A 17,920-nucleotide genomic window follows, 5' to 3' on the forward strand; every position below is an offset into this window, starting at 1 on the left:
AACTGTCCACGCACTTGTCATCTGCTTCAGACTTCTGCTTCTTTGACATGCTCACCTGTCTGTGTCCGTCCAGTCCTTGAGCCTGCCTCTAGCCCTTTGATTTCACTGAATTCCATTTTCTCGTTTCACGATGAGAACGGGCTTGCCTGCAATGTGTCTATTGAGCTAGCTTACAAGAAAAGAATCTTGGGATAGCCAATTTGGCTTCCTTAGAGCTCAAAGCATTTCTTGCACACACCCTGTCAAGCAGTACCCAGCTTCCTGCGATGCTCACTCATGGGGCAGGGTGTGAAAATACAGAGCCTTTGCTGTGTGCATAGTACTAAATTAGCTGAGCCCTAATTACTACACCGCTGCCCTCCAGAGCAAGCAAGAACGCTGCAGGCTAGAGGAGAACCTCGGGGTGTTGACTGACCACTCAAGTGTAAACGTGGGCAACCACTGCCTCTAGACTCAAGGCTGAAGACCAGAAGCTGAGAATCCGGGTTTCTGAGGCATCCATCCACTCCCGGTGCCTTCATTGTCGAGACACGCCCGTGTGCCTATCTTGCCTCCTTAGTGCCGCAACACCTCCAGAGCAAGGACCATGGCCTCCTAATGTTTCCTGTAGTACCGTGAGGTAGCACAGCCTTCCTGGGGTCCTTTTATGCATTTACTCATTAGACAAATGTTCTTCTGGGGCTCTGCTCGGTGCAGACACTCTTTAGTTGCTGGGCCCCTCACTTAGCATATTCTGATAGGAAAGAGCCTTATACACATGCGCACAGTAAGCATTTTGTGCGCAGGCGCCTACTCACTGACCACTGAGAACAGCCTCCGGTGTTGTCCCTCAGGAGCTGCCTGCCTTGTATTCTGAGACAAGGTCTTTTATTGGCTCGAGGTGTGGCTATTCATCTAGGTTGGGTGGTCATGGGACCTGGCTCTACCTTCCCAGGGCTGGGATTATAAATATCCATCGCCATGCGCACCTTTTAAAACACGGGTTCTGGGGATTGAATGCAGGTCCTTAACGCTTATGAAACACACACTTTAACTGAGTGAATTATTTCTCCAGCCCTCAAGTCAGCATTTCTGAACATACCTTCCGAACGGTTGACCCAGTATCTTGAGAGTGGGTATTGCTGGCAGGCTGTGGATGATGGGGGATGGGAAGCTGTTGGAGCGCTTTAAACAGGAAGGGCTTGCTGGATCTGGTCCTGTGGGCTGCTGTGCAGGAGCAGCTGTGAGAGATCAAGGGTCACCTCAGGGAAGGGAGTACTGAGGATGGAGCGAAGTAGAAAGATTTGGGAAATATTTTAGGCTGGGCCCCTCAACGGTAGGACCATTAGAATTTTGGGTATGGCAAAGTTTTGAAGTGGGGACTGCTCCATATATTGTGGGAAGCTTGGCAGCGTCCTCACCCTCTACCCAGCAGAATCGGCAGCATGCCTCCTGGCTGTGTCAGCAAAAACAAAACAACAAAAATCAAAACTCTAGGCATCCCAGGAGCAAATAGCCCCCAGCTGAGAATCCTGACTGAGTGGCCCAAACAATATCTGCCGACAGACTGGATGTCAATGGGCAGAGGTGAGGAACTGGGATGCCATTATTGAACAGAATTCTTGAGCTTCCATTCCGGTGACATCTGATACCCTTGGAAGGGTATTGTTCATGACCTCAGACCATCCCCTCCACCTCTGTAGGACTGGGTTATCAAGCCACATTCAATCTTGTCTGTGCCTCTGAAGCCACCAGGGATAAATCTTGATGGACTGTCTCAGGCCCTTCTGGCCACTGGCTCTTCGTGAGGGTGTTGTTAGAAAGATGACCTGTGTGTGTCAATACACTGTTTTTGCTTCTCCTCAGAACCCAATCCCTTGGGCCTTTCCATGGCAGATGCAAGACCCTGAACTTCAGGAGGTTGGGTGTGAGCTCAGCATCTTAGGGATTAAAACATTTACCTAGTGGGTGCATATATGAATGCAGAGAGCGTGTAAGGGGAGAGGCATCTCAGAGGACGATGTCAGGAGAGCGTGAGCAAGAGGCATTGCCAACGTCAGCCCTTGACTTTTAGAAACTGGGGTCTGGGGGTTGGGTACAACATAGCTCAGTTGTCAGTCCCTAGCACTACAACCAGATGTGGTGGTTTGCCTGTGCTCTAGCAGGAGAGGCAGGAGGATCAAGAATTTAAGGTCATCCTTGACTATACAGAATTTGAGGCCAGCCTGGATTATGTGAGACGAGAGAGAGAGAGAGAGAGAGAGAGAGAGAGAGAGAGAGAGAGACCACAGCATGCACGAAGAAGTGAAAGACATTGTTTAGGAGCCAGGTCTCTCCTTCCAGTATGTGAGTCTTGAGGTTCGAACTCGGGTCCTCAGTTTTGGTGGCAAGTGACTTTACCTACTGAACCAACTCACTTGGCCCAGCACACAGTATTTTGATTTCTTTTTAATACATTTATTCACTCATTCATTTATTTGTATGTGAGTGTGTGTGTGTATAAGTTCTCACACAGGCTTGCTCAGAAGCCAGAAGGTGTTAGATCCATCAGTGCTAGTGTTGTGGGATGCCCTGCTTGCTGTGTGTGCTGGGATCAGAACTCCGGACTTCATGACTGTACAGTGAATGCTCTTAACTCCAGTCCCCAAAGCTATTTTGAGATTATTTTTTTAAAGGGGGCTTTAATAGAGAACCATTGAAATGGGTGAAAAGACGAAAGTGTTCTACGGAATGTGTCCGGAGTCAACGTCATTGCCATTCAAAGAACGCTGGGTGGGAAACATGGGTGAGCAAGACTGCTACAAGATGCAAATGACAGCGGCTCACTCAGCAGTGATCAGTATCTTTATTCATACACGCTTGCTTCCGAACTACAATGAATGCATCTAACAGAGCAGATCATGCAAACGGAGAGTAGAGGTTACACAAATCCAAGAAAGCTAGGCAGTAATTTACATGTCTACCTCACCTGCTCAGTAACCAAACGAGCAGTGGAACAGCCCCTGGCTTATCAGTAAAGGCCCGTTCTGGCAACAGCCTCCACCTTCACTCCTTCCTCCAAACCAATTTGGGGTTTTGCATGGTGTTTGCTTGTTTGTTTGTTTGTTTTCCAATGAGAGATTTAAACATGGCGTGTCCTTCATAAAACAAAACAGAAATCATGTAGGAAACGCAGCTCGAATGCATCTGATCGTCTATAAAAGGTATCCTGAAAAGCCTTCACGGTCAGGATAGGAGAGCGATTCTTAGAAAAACCTTTAGCCTTGAAATAGCAACCACCTTCATGTATAACTTTTAATAGTCTACTAAGCCTCCCAAGGAGAGTCACATTCTTCCAGGCAAAATATTAACAAAAAAAATCTACAAACGTCGATCACAGGATAGTCTTAAAAGTTAAGCAGGAGACAAAAGACAGTGTTGTTTGATCAGAAAGTGCAAAGCCGCCTTTTGTCATAGTTTAGAAAAAGGGGGTTGTTACAAAGTGGGCTGGGTAGGTGTTTTCTCAAAAGTAGGGTTCTGTCTACTCACATCCATGGGAATGGAAGCAGATGCCCAGGCGCACTCAGCGCTGTCTCTTCTCGGGGTAGGAGGCTTGAATTGCCCAGTGGGCGGAATCCTTAGAGGGCATCTCTCCATTTTAATCAAATGTGAGAGACTGAGGGACCAGAGGGGACTTGAGCCAGAGTTGAAGAAGCACCCCCTTCCTGCTCTGACTCTTACAGTGAAGAGTGGGACCCTCTAGATCCCCAAGAATCCTTTCTGGGGGCTACATCAGGAAGGGGAGCTATAAAGCCATCATCCCTACAGTTGAGCGATGGCTAAACCTTGCACAGCTATCTATAGTGTCTGCTAGGAAAGAGAGAGAGAATATCATATGCCAGCCAGTCCAGTGTGGACTCCACACCTCACTAGCACGGGAAAATCCCGCTGTGGGAACGCAGATCGTGGGTGCTCTATCCAACCTGGGTGAAATCCTCCTATAAGTTACAAGGAATTGGAAATTTATGAAATTTTTATTATTTTAAAAACTCACTTGAAAAGGATTGAGTTATTAAAGTCCTCTATAAAAAAGTACAAATAGCCCAGGATACCCAGGTACTCTATTGAAGTTAATAAGTTAATTTCTTGTTTTAGGTTTAAAAAAAAAAGTCTTTGGAACTTGTGGGCTTCTGAGGAGGGTCACAGTAAGGCTGTTTAACGACCTGGTGTGTCTGCTGTTCATTGACTGACACCTGACCACACGAATGCTGAGCCGACTACACTTTTTAACCATTACTGTATCATCACTGGGACAGCGTTAGACACCGTTTCTAGAACACTGTGCCTGTGCATGCCTCAAGCACTCTTTCCTGATTTTCTGGATTATTCTGACAGCAGAAAGGATCTGCTTCTTCTAGATTTGCTACGCTGGCCCAGTGAGATGTGGCAGGGGTGTTGACTGTCCAGCACATTTTGTTAACAGCAGTTCATGGAAAACAATTTTAAAACCGGTTTCCTAACATTCTGTCATGTTAGTGTGGACCCACTGCTAACCAGAGGACCTGTCTCCTTCCTTGCTATTGTCCCCCCACCCCCCCACACCCCATGGTCAGCATCCTTTCAGGTCTCTGGCTCAGCACGCATCTCCTGAGAGTGACTGTTTGATGTGCTCAGCCGTGGCATGGGGACAGGCAACCCTTCTAGGGTTGTAAACAAACAGGAAACAGTGTGACATGTACACACAAGAAATAGATGATTTCATAAGACCAAGGTGAGAAAATGACTGTCAGGTGGTGTTGCCTTGTGGAGGTGTTTGAGAAAATAAAGCCCTGCACAAACCCTTCCTATTTTTCTCTGCTGAGCAGAAGCTGGCAGGTTGCTGTTGGTTGTTTTCATGACTTCTGGACCTAGTCTCAGCAGCCATAACTATCAGAGGGATAAAGATGGAACTAAATGCTTCCAGGGTCTGCTGGCTGGCTCGGCCCAGGGCAAAGGACTTGTTACAGTTGGGAGAGTCTGAGAATGAACAAAAGGTTGTATCTGGCAAGAAGCCACTCCTTTGAAGGCTGTTGAACAGTAACTTCCATTTGCACAATGACCCCCAGTGGAAAGCCCATGCAGATAACACAACCTTTCTGCCACCTTCCATGTCTTCCTGGGTACACTCAAACCCTGCTCTTTCATGGTGTTGACTTCTGCTTCCTCCTCTTAGTGATACATCAATGAGTGGCTCTTTTGGGGTTGGCAAGCCACCATGATTTATTGGCTAAGAACTGGAGCTTGTGAGCAGCAACATTTGAGGGTTAATACTGGCCTCTGGTAATCTTTCACGTGACCATCTCAGACCAAGCTTCCGGAAAACTCTGGGCCTCCTGAGTTTCTCAAATCACTAATAAAAAAAGACTAAATTAAAGAAAAGGCTACTAGCTCAAACTAGGCCACAGAGGTAGGAGGGTGATGGGCAATCAGTTTAGCTCCTGGGGCTCCTTATCTACCTTCTGAATTAGCTCCTGCCTGGGGGTAAGCCTCCCATTAACTCCTGGGGCTGCACCTGGCAGCATACTCCAGTTCTTTCCATTCAACCCAAGCACCAGGTAACTTTAGATGCCACACTGAAGGCAGAGCTAGCAGCCCACTGGCCTGTGGTGGAACAGGGAAGAGCTACTACTGGGAAATGGCCACCTTCCAGGGGAATATAATACAAAATGATTTCAATGGATTTTCTGGGTCACAGCCTGATGGGTCCCTGTGGAGACTTGGATTGTGCTAGGTTCTCCTCCACAGACCCTGCCAATGCAGGCAGAGTCTGAGAGCAGGTACATTCTAAATAGTTCCCACCCCTGCCCCTGGGGATTAAGCCCTTCAAGGCACCCTCCTGGTTCTGGCCTCCTGCGTGGTTGCTTCAGTTCAAATGGCAGATGTTTCCCTGTAGCCCTGTTTCATACAAGGTCTGTGAAGTGGGACAAGGATGTGGAATAGTATCAATTGATCCTGCCTAACAGCTGCTAGTGGTTATCCACATGAGTTAGTTTTGTACCAAAAGTTGTCTCTGCTGTCCAGATCTTTAAAGTATTAGCCTTCATCTGAATTTAACACTCAGCAGTGTATAGAATAGGCAGCATCATGAACACTTCCTTAAATTTTTATCATCTCTCCTAAGTTTGTTCTCCAGTGTTCTGTTCCTTAGGCAATTGCTGGTCTGTGGCTCTGTTATTTCCCTCCTCCAGTTTGAGAATGTTGGTGGATATTCTCTAAGCGTACAAGCCATCCAAGGGATCACACATATTTTCTAGAGAAGTTGAATCTCTTAGAGCTGGATGCTGGCGGTTTAAGGAAGAACCCAAGCCTGCTACTGGCATGAGAGTCAGGCAGCTTGGCACCTCAGGATGGATTGTCTACGAACCCTGTGCTCCTTCTCTGTGGTTTCCCCCACTTTGAGAGGTTCAGCTTCCTGTTGCTGTCCCACCTGGGAAGAGCAACACTTTCACTTCCAAGGCTCATTGATTGATAAGCCAGTTCCTTTACAGTTGGACTGAGTACAGTGTTTTTGATAAGGCTAGGTTACCAACATGATGAGCTTGACTTCTGAGATCCATATATGACACCCTTTCCCACTTTTTGAGGTCTGAAGTCCAGAATTCATGAAAGGTTGCAGAAGAAACTGCTCTTTTCTGGTTTGGCCCACTCTCGACTCCATATCTCTTTTTGATTAGGGATTTTCAGAACAGCCTATGCTCCGTATCTCAAAGACTCTTGGTGGGTTTCAGGGTATGTGACTGTCAAGCAGATAGGTGGAGAGTAACAAAGAGGAGAGCTTAGCTGTGAGATGATTTCAGGAGAGGTGCCTTCTCTAAGGACTGGTGGGAACTCCATTTTCACTTGTCCTTTATGCTGCAGAAGCCTGCCTCTTCTAAACACCTTGTATTAGGAGGCATTTGGCCAAAGACATGCTCTTCAAAGACCGGAATGTTCTAGGAACAGCTTTAAGACAGTATGTGCCTCTGAAGAGAGTCTGCTGGCAACAGCTTCAGAGATGGCTCTACACAGGCATGGGGATAAAGTTTGTCTCAAGGATTCTGTGTGTTCTGGAGTACACAGTGAGTTATTCTGGGGCAGAAAGACAGACTACATATTTTTGGGTGTCCATATGCACACACAGAAAGGAATCCTCTCGCCCCTTCATCCCTAGAGACCCCAAAGACATAGGCTGAAAAGTATCAGACAAACAGACAGACAGACAGGACAGACAGACAGACACACACACACACACATACACACATACACACACACACACACACACATGGAGTTCAGCCCAGGTGCTGTAACAATGCCACATATATATGAACATATCAGGAATACTAGAATTAAATATATTCAGCTGTCCCCAAGAGAAGGGGTGATAAAGGAACCTGAACAGAGGATAACATGAAGAAGTTAACAGAGTCTCATCTCAAAAAATAATCCCCACAAACAAAACCGGGGTTTGCAGGTAGAATCAAATATATATATATATATAAATATACATATGTACACATATATAGTAAAACCCTAGTTAAACGTGTAAAGTAGCCATTCATTTTTAAAATTACATCTACATTAAAAAATTAATATATCTGATAGAGTGCCAGTGTGTGGGGTAGTGGGTGAGAGCCCAGCAGCAATGAATAAAGCTAACACTTAATCTTAAAGCAGACTGGAAACATGAATGTCACAAATATAGCACAATTGTGTCTTATAAAAATTATCATAATACTCTTTATAGTTGATACAATTATATCAATAATATAGATTAACTTGTTATTAAGGTTTATTATAAACATGCAAAATCCATTGCATGATGCACTAGCAAAACATATTAAAATCCTTCTAGCAAGAAGACATCTTTGAGCTGTTATAAGCATAAAGTATCTTGATCCTACAGTTCCACATGTGCCGTTCAATAGGAACTGAGAATGGGAACCCAAACTATACTCTTTTTCATCTCTAAGTGGATGTGGGGCTAGAGAAAGGATGAAAATCAATCTATGGGGACTGAGGCTAGTCAATACTTTGACTAAATTACTATACATTGTACTTCCATAAACGACACTGCAGCTTATTAAATAAATAGTAAAAAAATGGGATGGGGTCATACATTTCAGCTTCTTAGGAAGGGTACCTACAAAGGTAGCAAAATATTATTGTCTGTGTGGGGTTGGCTAACAACACTCGTGAACAGTGGCATGATTACTGATGGCACCCTGGATTGAAGAGTCATCTCCCAGAGATTAAAATGAACGTACACATGGTTTATCCTTGATCTGAAATTATTTCACATGCTTGTTTAGCAAAATCCTTAGATGATTTGGCCTCTTAAAAAGAATGAGTTATAGACATAGTTATCAACCAAGCAGGGGATTACAGATGATAGATTCAATGAATATTTGTCTGAAGTTTTCTTTCATTCTTAAACTATGCACTATGGTTGTGCTATGATGGCTGGGAACAGTGATCAGGTTCATCCTGCCCTCTCTGAGTCTAGGGACTGTTTCCATTGAAACAGAGAATAGAAGCTATGTGGTCTTGAATATATGAGCCCCCAACCTCTCTTTGCTTTCTCTTTGGACTTCCTGTTCTTTTGTTCCAAAGACATCTTGGGTGGAAATGTTTCCTTTCCTTGAGTTAGGGTGGGTTCACTTTACTATCTCTGGTTGATTCTGATAGTGAAAATCCAAGAAATGGAAAGTATGGAGAATATATCAAATCGTACCAAAAATAGGGTCCAAGTCTCTTTGTTTTTTAGGAAGAATCAACTTGTAGCCGGACATGACTTCTACATAATTAAACTATACTCTGTACATTATGTCATCATCCACTAAGATAATGCTTTTGGTTGGGGGATGAGGAAAAAAGTTGATCATGTACTGACTAATGTCCCTAGAATTTTCAGGCCTCTGTGTGGAACAAAATACAAGGCCATAGCCTTAAATTTTTATGGTTAAGGATCACTTCCCACTGCTGGGGATGCTGGGGGCTGGGGAGGCATTTGATCTTTCATTTTTGAGTTTCATACTGCACTTTGCAAGATTGGGTGCACAAACTGGGGGTTGACATACGAGAACCCTTCAAAATCAGATTGGTCTATGTTAGCAATGACCAGCTGATCTGGTGGTGTTAAGACAGGCTGCCCTCGCGTGAAGAACTTGTCAAAGTTTTCTGCTCCTTTGCCACACTGTAGGGGAAAAAAAGAAAAAAAGAGGAAGTCAGAAGATACAAATCACAGAAGGCATTTACTGAGAGCCTGGGGGCGTGCCACAGGGAAATTGGCCTGGCTGGGCAGGAAGACCCTTGGAGGATTTACAGGCCTACTGGAATCAGAAGCCAAGCACAGCAAACAACAGATAGTTGCTTGATTGTAATTCTTCTCATATGATAATTCTGAGAATATTCTCAGAATGAAAATCCCAAATGGAAATGCACTGTTGTTTACAACATAGCAAAAAGACAGCCTTTCTTACTTCAATATTACCTCATTGAGCAAGCAGAGCTATTAGCATGAATGGTGCACACACAGGGCCATCTGTCATAGCTCCATGTTGAAAAGACCATGCTATTGATTGTGCCTGTAGGTACCCATGAATTGACAAGGTGTGGTTACTGTCTCATATTTGGTTCTTTGTAATAATATTTATAATCAGACAGAAGCTGTGTCTCTTTGACATGTAACTGGCATGTTTTAGAAACTCTAGCTCTCAGAATAATCTTAAAGCAGTATGGGGTAGGTACAGTGACAATGCAGGAGATGAGTTCTTGCCCTAAGCAAGAATTATGCATATCTGGATAGAGCTGGTCAAGTGGCAGGCAGGTCAACATGGAGCTCATTCACAGCATAGTCTCAAGACAGGAGAAGATATGCACAGGTACCCTGAGGAGGCACAATAAAGTCTGTGATCTGTCTTGAATATTATTTTCCTTTAGGATCCATCAAGGCATTCTTTGTAAATGGAGGCTTTTGGCATAGCTTCCCTGTGATTGTCTAACCAGCCAGCTGCTTATGCATGGGAGTCTTACTCAACTCATAGTCAATTATACAATTTAGAGTTATACAATACTTATTGCATGATGCTCTTGCAAAACATTAAACTCCTTTTAGGAAGCAAAGAAAGGAATATCCCCACTTTTCCAAATACGTAGAAAGGTTGTGGCACATCAAAGTCTCTGGGACTTCCAAGGAAGAACTGGGATTTTACTGATGCTACTAATGATTCAGAGCATGCTGCAAACCGTCACTCTTTTATCTTCTGGTAGCATAACTGGAGCAACATGAACTCATGTTAAGTCAGCATACATTTTAACCTAATGAGGAATTCTTAGCTTTCTAACAGAGGACAGTTCTAGGTAACCTGTGAGGTTCTGTAGAGTTGAGAAAGGAACTGTATCTCCCTCCTCATGACATTACAAAGGTTAACTGTGAAGTTCTACCTAGAACATAGCGCTTGTTCAGAGTTCAGCACACATTGTTTATTTCTTTAAAATAAGATCTGTTATGCTCATGTTGTATTTTCTCACCTACTTCCCCAATGGGTTTTCTAGAGAAACCCATTTCATTATAATTTCCCATTTTCCCTGCAGTAAATACAACACACTTCTCAGTGTCTGTGGAGAGAGAAAACATATGCTAAGTTCAAAGTAAGGTCTTCAAAATCAACAGTGTCCTTTCCCAATATTATTTTCATTTAGTAAATAGCCACTGTACTCTGAACTCAAGGACATTTTACACTTCAGTGATGGGGTAACTGTGTGTGTCTGTGTGTGTGTGTGTGTGTGTGTGTGTGTGTGTGTATGTGCATACATGGTTAGGGTAGGTTTCTATATGGTGATGTTGTGGGGAACAGAGTGTTCTCAAGTCACTCTGTGGAGTCCATACAGGTGATGAAGCACCCTCTACATTTTAGTCTGGCTCCTATATGTGGAGCCACAAAACTTTGGCTTTCAAACTGTATATTCCCATGATGTTTTTCTTCGCAAGAATCCAAAGCACTTCAAAGCAAAGGTCAGCAGAGGCAGAGCCACATGCAGAGGATACCAGTGAAAAGGGCTCTGTAGGAAGCAAGTAAGGAAATGCTGTTTCTTCCCAGGAAATAATCAGGAGTCTATATTTTTGATTCATAAATCACATAAACAACAGAAGCCGGTTTCCATTAAGATAATACAGTCAACTCTACTGCAATGATATAAACATCTAAAGAAAAAGTTGTCTTTTTGGTAAGACTTGATTTTCAACCAAGTAAAAGTTTTCCTCCGGGAAATCCATTTTCATAAAATTGTCATAACTTGGACAAGGGCTACCATTGTCAACTAGTGGTTAGAGGGGGGTACTGCTAAATATCCTAAGATGAATGATTTCCCCATTCCCCTAAATATTTATTGGCTCAAAATATCAATAGTGCATCTGTTGGAAAACACTAGACTCCATATATCTAGACTGTAATGAGAGGTCCTGTGGTTGGTGTGAAGGGGCCAAGCATGAAAATTAGGCAAAAGCAACCATGTGTGGGAGTAGAGCATGGAGAAGTTGTAGAAGACCAAAGAAAAATGATGTAAGCAATGTTACAGCCTTATAGGGTTGGCTTTGAGGGGCACTCCCTTTTGGTGATGGATGTGTAGCAACTACCTGGAAGAACTCAAGTGCATTTACTGTGGATGCTTTTAGAAGGTGGGCATGAGAACACTTAAGAAGACATCATTTGTCAACTTTCTGGCACTGGCCATGCAAAGAAGAGCAAGAAGGAGATTCTAAGGAGAGAGAGAGAGAGAGAGAGAGAGAGAGAGAGAGAGAGAGAATATGTGTCAGAGAGAGAGAGAGAGAGAGAGAATATGTGTCTCTACAAGGCAGAGCAAGGCTAGCCGACGTAAATGTTCTATTTGCCTGCCTGTCTAGCATTGCATTTATGGATTTGTTCTTTGAAAAGTTTATGTTGTGTGGTCCTTTATTTGAAGACTGTCTCTATGATGCTCACAAATTAGTTTCCAGTTAGAAGTTTCTTAGTACTATGGGATCTATTGCCAAAGAGTCCTTAAAACCTACAAAGAGGATCCACATGAACACTGAGGGAGGTGGGGCGGGAAGAGCACATTAAATTCTACAGCTATTGTTCCAAGAAAAGTTATTGCTAAGGCAGCTAGTATTCCAAGAAAAGTTATTGCTAAGGCAGCTAGTGCTTATAAAGCCAAAAATTGTAATGGGATGGAAAAACTCTTTGAATTCTCATGGTGTCAGTACTGAAGACTGTGTAGCTAAGGGGAAAACATGGATCACCAGTAAATTAAATCCCTGCTCTGTGGTCACATTGAAAGGCCATGTGTCTGTTAGTCTCAGAATTGCTCCCCACCACAGACACATTTCTCTTCTCTCACCCCAACTTTCCTTGGAATTTTCCATGGCTCAAAGAGAACGAGAGAGGGAGAGAAACCACATTATGGCAAATGAAGACTTTTCTTAAACTGACTCAATTTAGGTAAAGAGACCAGAGGCAAGAGCAGGCTGAGTTCAGAGAATAAAAATTAAATCACTGAAATTAAAATATATCAACCATGAGACAAAAAAAATCAAAACCAACCAACTCAAACCAACCCCCCTCAAACAAAAACAGTGAGGGGTGTGACTATAACTTAGCAAGAAATGGGGATAACAGCCTTCGCAAAACTGGGGGTTGAGTCTGAAGATGAAATACAAGACTCAGGAGTTGTCTTATTCTGACTGTTGTCATATGAGATCGAATGATATCCCAAAAGGCAGCAGAAATATTTTAATCATAAATCTCATATTGTAAAAAATATAAATTAATCTTACACTAGAGAAAAAGTATCTCAAAAATGAACTTTCCATGCTTCTAAGCAAAACCAGGCCCAGAAACAGACAATCTCTTTTAGAAAAACTGGAGAAGATCTTGAATTACTATTTAAAGATGTTATATAGAGATCTTAAATGCCACCAGCAAAATCAGACAAGGATTTTAGCAATCAGATTTCTTTGGATGCTTGTGCAGAAGATAATATATTTAAGAATCTATTGTTCACTGCCTATGACCCAGCCTTGAGATCATCAATTTGATGGGTAGAGAGCTGCCACCTTGGAGCTGTGTAGGGAATAAGAGATGGGAGAGGGCACCCAAGAGGCATCTGTGGATCAGCAAGTTAATGAGCGGCATAGGAAACTATCTTGGCTGCAGATGTTTTCCCAACATTATTACAGCCATTTGAAGGACAGTCTCCAATAGCAGCTAGAACAACAGGCAAATCTGGGTTGTTTGTGACTTTTGAGTTCTAGTCTTCTAGACCTTCAAAGCAGCTAAATAATCTTATGAACAATGCCTCTGGAATGAATAAACATGGTATTCATCTCCAAAGGCCCCCAACAACTTTCACTAGTGGAAACTTCTGTCAGAAATATGACCCAGGACAAACTCAGAAGAGAAATGGGTAGCTGATGTGTGAACCCAGGCAGGTCCCTTGGTCTCCTTGGGAACAGCTTGTATCTGATGCTCAGTACTGGCACTTGAGGAGGGACAGCAGAGTGAAGGACCAGGCCAGAGACCAAGAGGCCCAGGTGTAGCTTTAGGAATCTCATTGCATGTCCCTTTAAAGGTAAAATGGGGATGTGACCACCCACCTTCCAAGGCTCTGGTGAGAGGACCTAGCATGTGTGAGGTCTTTCTAAATGATGAGATGTTATACAGAGAGAAGATATAAACATGAACCAATAGTCCTGCATGCAAATATATGATATTTGAAGAATGAATAAATGCTATTAGCAATCTGCCTTCTCTCTTATCTCTTCATTAAGAATTTAAAATTTTTGTCATTTTTGATATCTCTACCCAAATGATTAGTTTTAATCATTAGTCATCAGCTTAGACATGATCTAGTACCACCTGGGAAGGCAGTCTCAATGAGAGATTGTCTAGATCAGGTTGGCCTGTGGATAAGTCTATGAGGGATTATCTTGATTACACTGAGGAAGTCCTGTCTACTGAGGGTGACACCATTCCCTAAGCCAGGGATCCTGAACTATGTAAGAGTGAGAAAAACAAGCTGAGTATGAACAGGCATGCACTCTCTCTCTCTTCTCTTCATCATGGATATAACCAGCTAGTCCAAGTTTTTGCCACCTTGATTTGCCAACAATAATGGACTCTGAGTCAAACGAACCCCTTCTCCCTTAAGTTGCTTCTATCAGGGTATTTTATCACAGTGACAGAAGAGGAACCAAGATATCACCCATTTAGTAAATTAACCAATCAGTAAAGTGAACTCAGGAGGAATCACACATAGTAAAGATGTTACAGAGCATAGCATGATGTAGACCCTAGATGGGATCTGGGTTGCAAAGTTCTGTGCCCACATCCTGCGTGACAAGCAGCCTTCCAGACCCTTTTGTTCCATGCCAGGGTGGAGAGAGGAGACTGAGCTGTGCTGCGGGGCATGGCTTCTTGCCTGTGAGTCTTACTCCTTAGAGGCACTGAGCACAGCGGTTCATGTGTGGGTCTACACTCTATGGTGTCCCAGGAGTGTTAGATACAGCTCCGTGGTCACTGGCATGGAAACATGAGTGGTTACAGAACGATGACCACTAGGAAGCCAAATCACACAAATCCCAAACGGATAGCCAGAGTGCAGAACAAATGAAGCATAGAGGTTAGCTGCGAAAGCATGGAAATAAAAAGAAAATGTAGGGATCCCAGGAGGGTCTCTTACAGTTGCTAGATATGGCAGGGTGTCCTCGGCATTGGGAGAATGCTTACCTATATTGAAGACTATAGCACTGTGTTGTACAGTCTGAACATTTATGAGAATACCACCCATTCTCTGCACAGTTCCCTGTGTAACTTTGTATGGGTTAAATGGCCAGTGGCAGACACAAGCTGGTGTCATCTGCCTTGTTCTTCCTGGGAGGCCAGGTCAACTGTGTGGAAGAAGCCCTTGGAGTAGGGCCTCTGGCTACTTGTCTGCCCTTTTCATGAATGTCAGCATGCTCAGGAAAGGTCTTGATGCATGATGAGGGCAAGCAGCTGCACGCGGTTAATGGTGAAAAGTGAGGTTAGTCTGCTTAGTCACTCAAGGTTCTGGAAACGTGCTCACCGAAGGCCTGGATGCCCATTGAAGCCAGTGCATTTTGGTACAGAAAGTCTGGAGAATAAGAACGGACAGAGGAGAGGAATTGGAGATGTCGAGAATCAGGAACGGCTGTATGGAGAATGCCGTGAACCCACGAACCTCTGCAGTATAGTGCTATGTGAAAGATGCAAGATGCAAAATGCCATACTGTCTCCTTATGTATGGGTTTACACATGCATGTCACATTCTGGAAGGTCACAGAAAAGGTCATGAATTGTGGGACTAGAAGTTAGGGTTGGGGGGGAGACCATCTTCCCTTTTCTATTCTTACCACTTGGCTGATGATTTGGCTGTAAATGGATAGCATTTTAATGGTAATAACTTGCCTGAAAGATACCAAGACTTTCTCTACTTCTGGCCAACATTCCCTGGGATGAAGGATTAGAGAAGGGCTTTGGTTTCATGGACACCATTAGACACACTCAGCTTGCCTATTGCCTTAGAACATTATCTTAGGAAGGGCAAATGCTGTTTGGAAGGAAACTAATCTTACCCATGAGTTTGTTGATAGATACAGGATGTAAGTCCACATGAATGAGTGCATTCTTAGTCAAGCATGATAGCACATTCCTTTTATCCTAGCACTCGGGAGGCAGAGGCAGATAGATCTCTGAGTTCAAGGAGGCTAGCCTGGTCTACATAGTGAGTTCCAGATAAGCCAGGGCTACATAGAGAAACACTATCAAACAAAACAAAACAAAACAAAACAAAGCAAAACAAAACAAAACAAAACAAAACAAAACAAAAGAGTGAGTGCATTTGTATGTTTATATGCATGTGTGTGTGCGTGTGTGGGCATGTGTGTGTGTGTACGCAAGCAGGTACACTTGTATATGTGCAGGTAAATGAGCAGTCTGTGCTCATATAGGCCAGAGGACAATCTCAGCTGTTATGCCTCAGAACATGTGTCTACCTTGCTATTTTCAGACAGTCTCTTACCAGTCTGGAACCTCTCATATAGGCTTGCTGACGGGTGAGTGAGCCCCAGGGATCTGCTTGTCTGGGAAAATGGCTGCGTGCTACCACATCTGGCTCTTTTCAATGAGCACACTCCTGGATGTATAAAGTATAAAAGCCCATGCATGTATGAGGGAGCAGGTTCAACCTTTCCAAGTGTTATTTCCTATGGGATAAAAACGTGCACTCCATTTAGCCTTTCTTTGTACTAATGGTCAGAGCCAGAGGATTTAAAATTCTCTTTTCAGCAGTCGTACAATGACCATACCATCATTGTTAGGTCTTGATATTTGGACAAAGTGAACACATCAACTTGAGTCAGATTGGGTCTGTATACACAATGTCCTTAACCACTGCAGCTCCAAGGCTTACAATTTATTTATATTTATTATTATTTAAAATGTTTCATTTTAATAAGCAGAAAAAGATTTGGGAGAATAGTTATTAAAGAATAGGAACTGTTTGCTTCTAATTCACCATTGAAAGATGGAAAAGGATTTAAAGGCTTAAATCAAAACCTAATACACCATGATGTGATTTCTTCCGTCCCCAAGGATGGTTTGTGTTTTTAAGTTGTCAGCAAAGCTCCTTGAGTCTCAAGAATCTCAGATTTAATTAGCATCCCTGTTACTGGCTCAATGGGAAGATCAGGAAAATGAATCTGCCTGCCACTCAAGAGGACTGATTAGATGTGCTAGAGGCATTCTCTCAGTTAGACAGTCTCTACAGACAGCCTCCTTCACCTGGGTAGCTACTGTTCTATCCAAGTAACTTTGCAGACTCCTTATTAAAAGAACACCATGCCATAAGATGTCTTCAAGTTTAGAAAATATGCACAGAATTATTTATGTTGAAAGAAGCAAGACACCAGCAACTTAATCTCAAGTGGTATAGGAAAGTGTGTGTGTGCACGCATATGTAAGTGTGTTATGCATATGTACATGTGTGTGTGTGTATGTGTGTATATGTGTGCACACATGTGTGTGTATGCATGTGTGTGCATGCATGTTTGTGAGTATGAGTTCAGAGAACAAATCGAAAAGAAGACAAAGCAAGCATGGGAAACATTAACATCTAGGGGATCCATGTAATGTAGACATTCTTTATATTATCTCCCTGCCCCCCTTTTTCCTTGCAGTGCTGGGATTGAACCCAGGGCCCTATGCATGCTGGTCTAGTGCTGTACCTCTGAGCTACACTCCTGGCCTTTGGCCTTTCACAACAGGATCTCACTATATAGTTCTGAGTGTCTTCTTCCCAAGTATTGGCATCGCTGAGTGCTGCCACCGTGCCCAGATCCCCAACTCTTTCACAAGTCAGAGAAATTCTTTTAAAGTAATTTTTAAAATAACTGCCAACCCCAAACCATCACCATATTCTCTAAATAAGCTAATGATGTCATTCAAAGGTGGCCACCATCCTGTGAGCGCCCCTATTGCTGCCTTCCTTTATGGCGGTGGGGTGGGGGAAAGAGCCCATGCTTGCGCCCGATCCCTGCTGTGCTACCTATGCCTGTGCCTGCTGGTCTCACTCTCTTTGGCTCTTGCTATGGGGATGGCAATGCTCCAGTGAAAGTTATTCTAGTTTTTCCTACCTCCTTTTGGTGAAGTAGCTACAGTCATTTCCCAAGAAAGGCTGCCTCTGAGAGACTGGCCCATTTTGGAAATGCTCCGCCTACCTGTGGATTCAGGAGTGTTTAGCTCTTGGTGTTGACTTTGCAGATTCACACACAGTCCCTCTAACATCCCTTCCAGAACAGTGGCTACTTCTGGCTTGTCTGCAAAGGAGTGATTGTGCTTTTTGTGTGTGTGCCAATGGACAGAACTCAAAAAACAGAAGAAAAAAAAAA

At 43.4% G+C, this 17,920-nt stretch overlaps 1 protein-coding gene across 1 annotated transcript in view; it reads right to left on the bottom strand.

Moving 5' to 3' along the window:
* Nucleotides 1–2,808: 2,808 nt before the first annotated feature.
* Prkca (protein kinase C alpha) overlaps nt 2,809–17,920 on the bottom strand; it is a 411,286-nt gene continuing 396,174 nt past the window's right edge. The window contains exon 17 of the mRNA XM_021175668.2: nt 2,809–9,169. Within this exon, the coding sequence (XP_021031327.1) occupies nt 9,005–9,169 (165 nt within the window). The 3' untranslated portion in view covers nt 2,809–9,004. The remainder of the gene's footprint in view (nt 9,170–17,920) is intronic.

Source organism: Mus caroli, chromosome 11 (genome assembly GCF_900094665.2).
Source record: "Mus caroli chromosome 11, CAROLI_EIJ_v1.1, whole genome shotgun sequence".
NCBI lineage: Eukaryota > Metazoa > Chordata > Mammalia > Rodentia > Muridae > Mus > Mus caroli.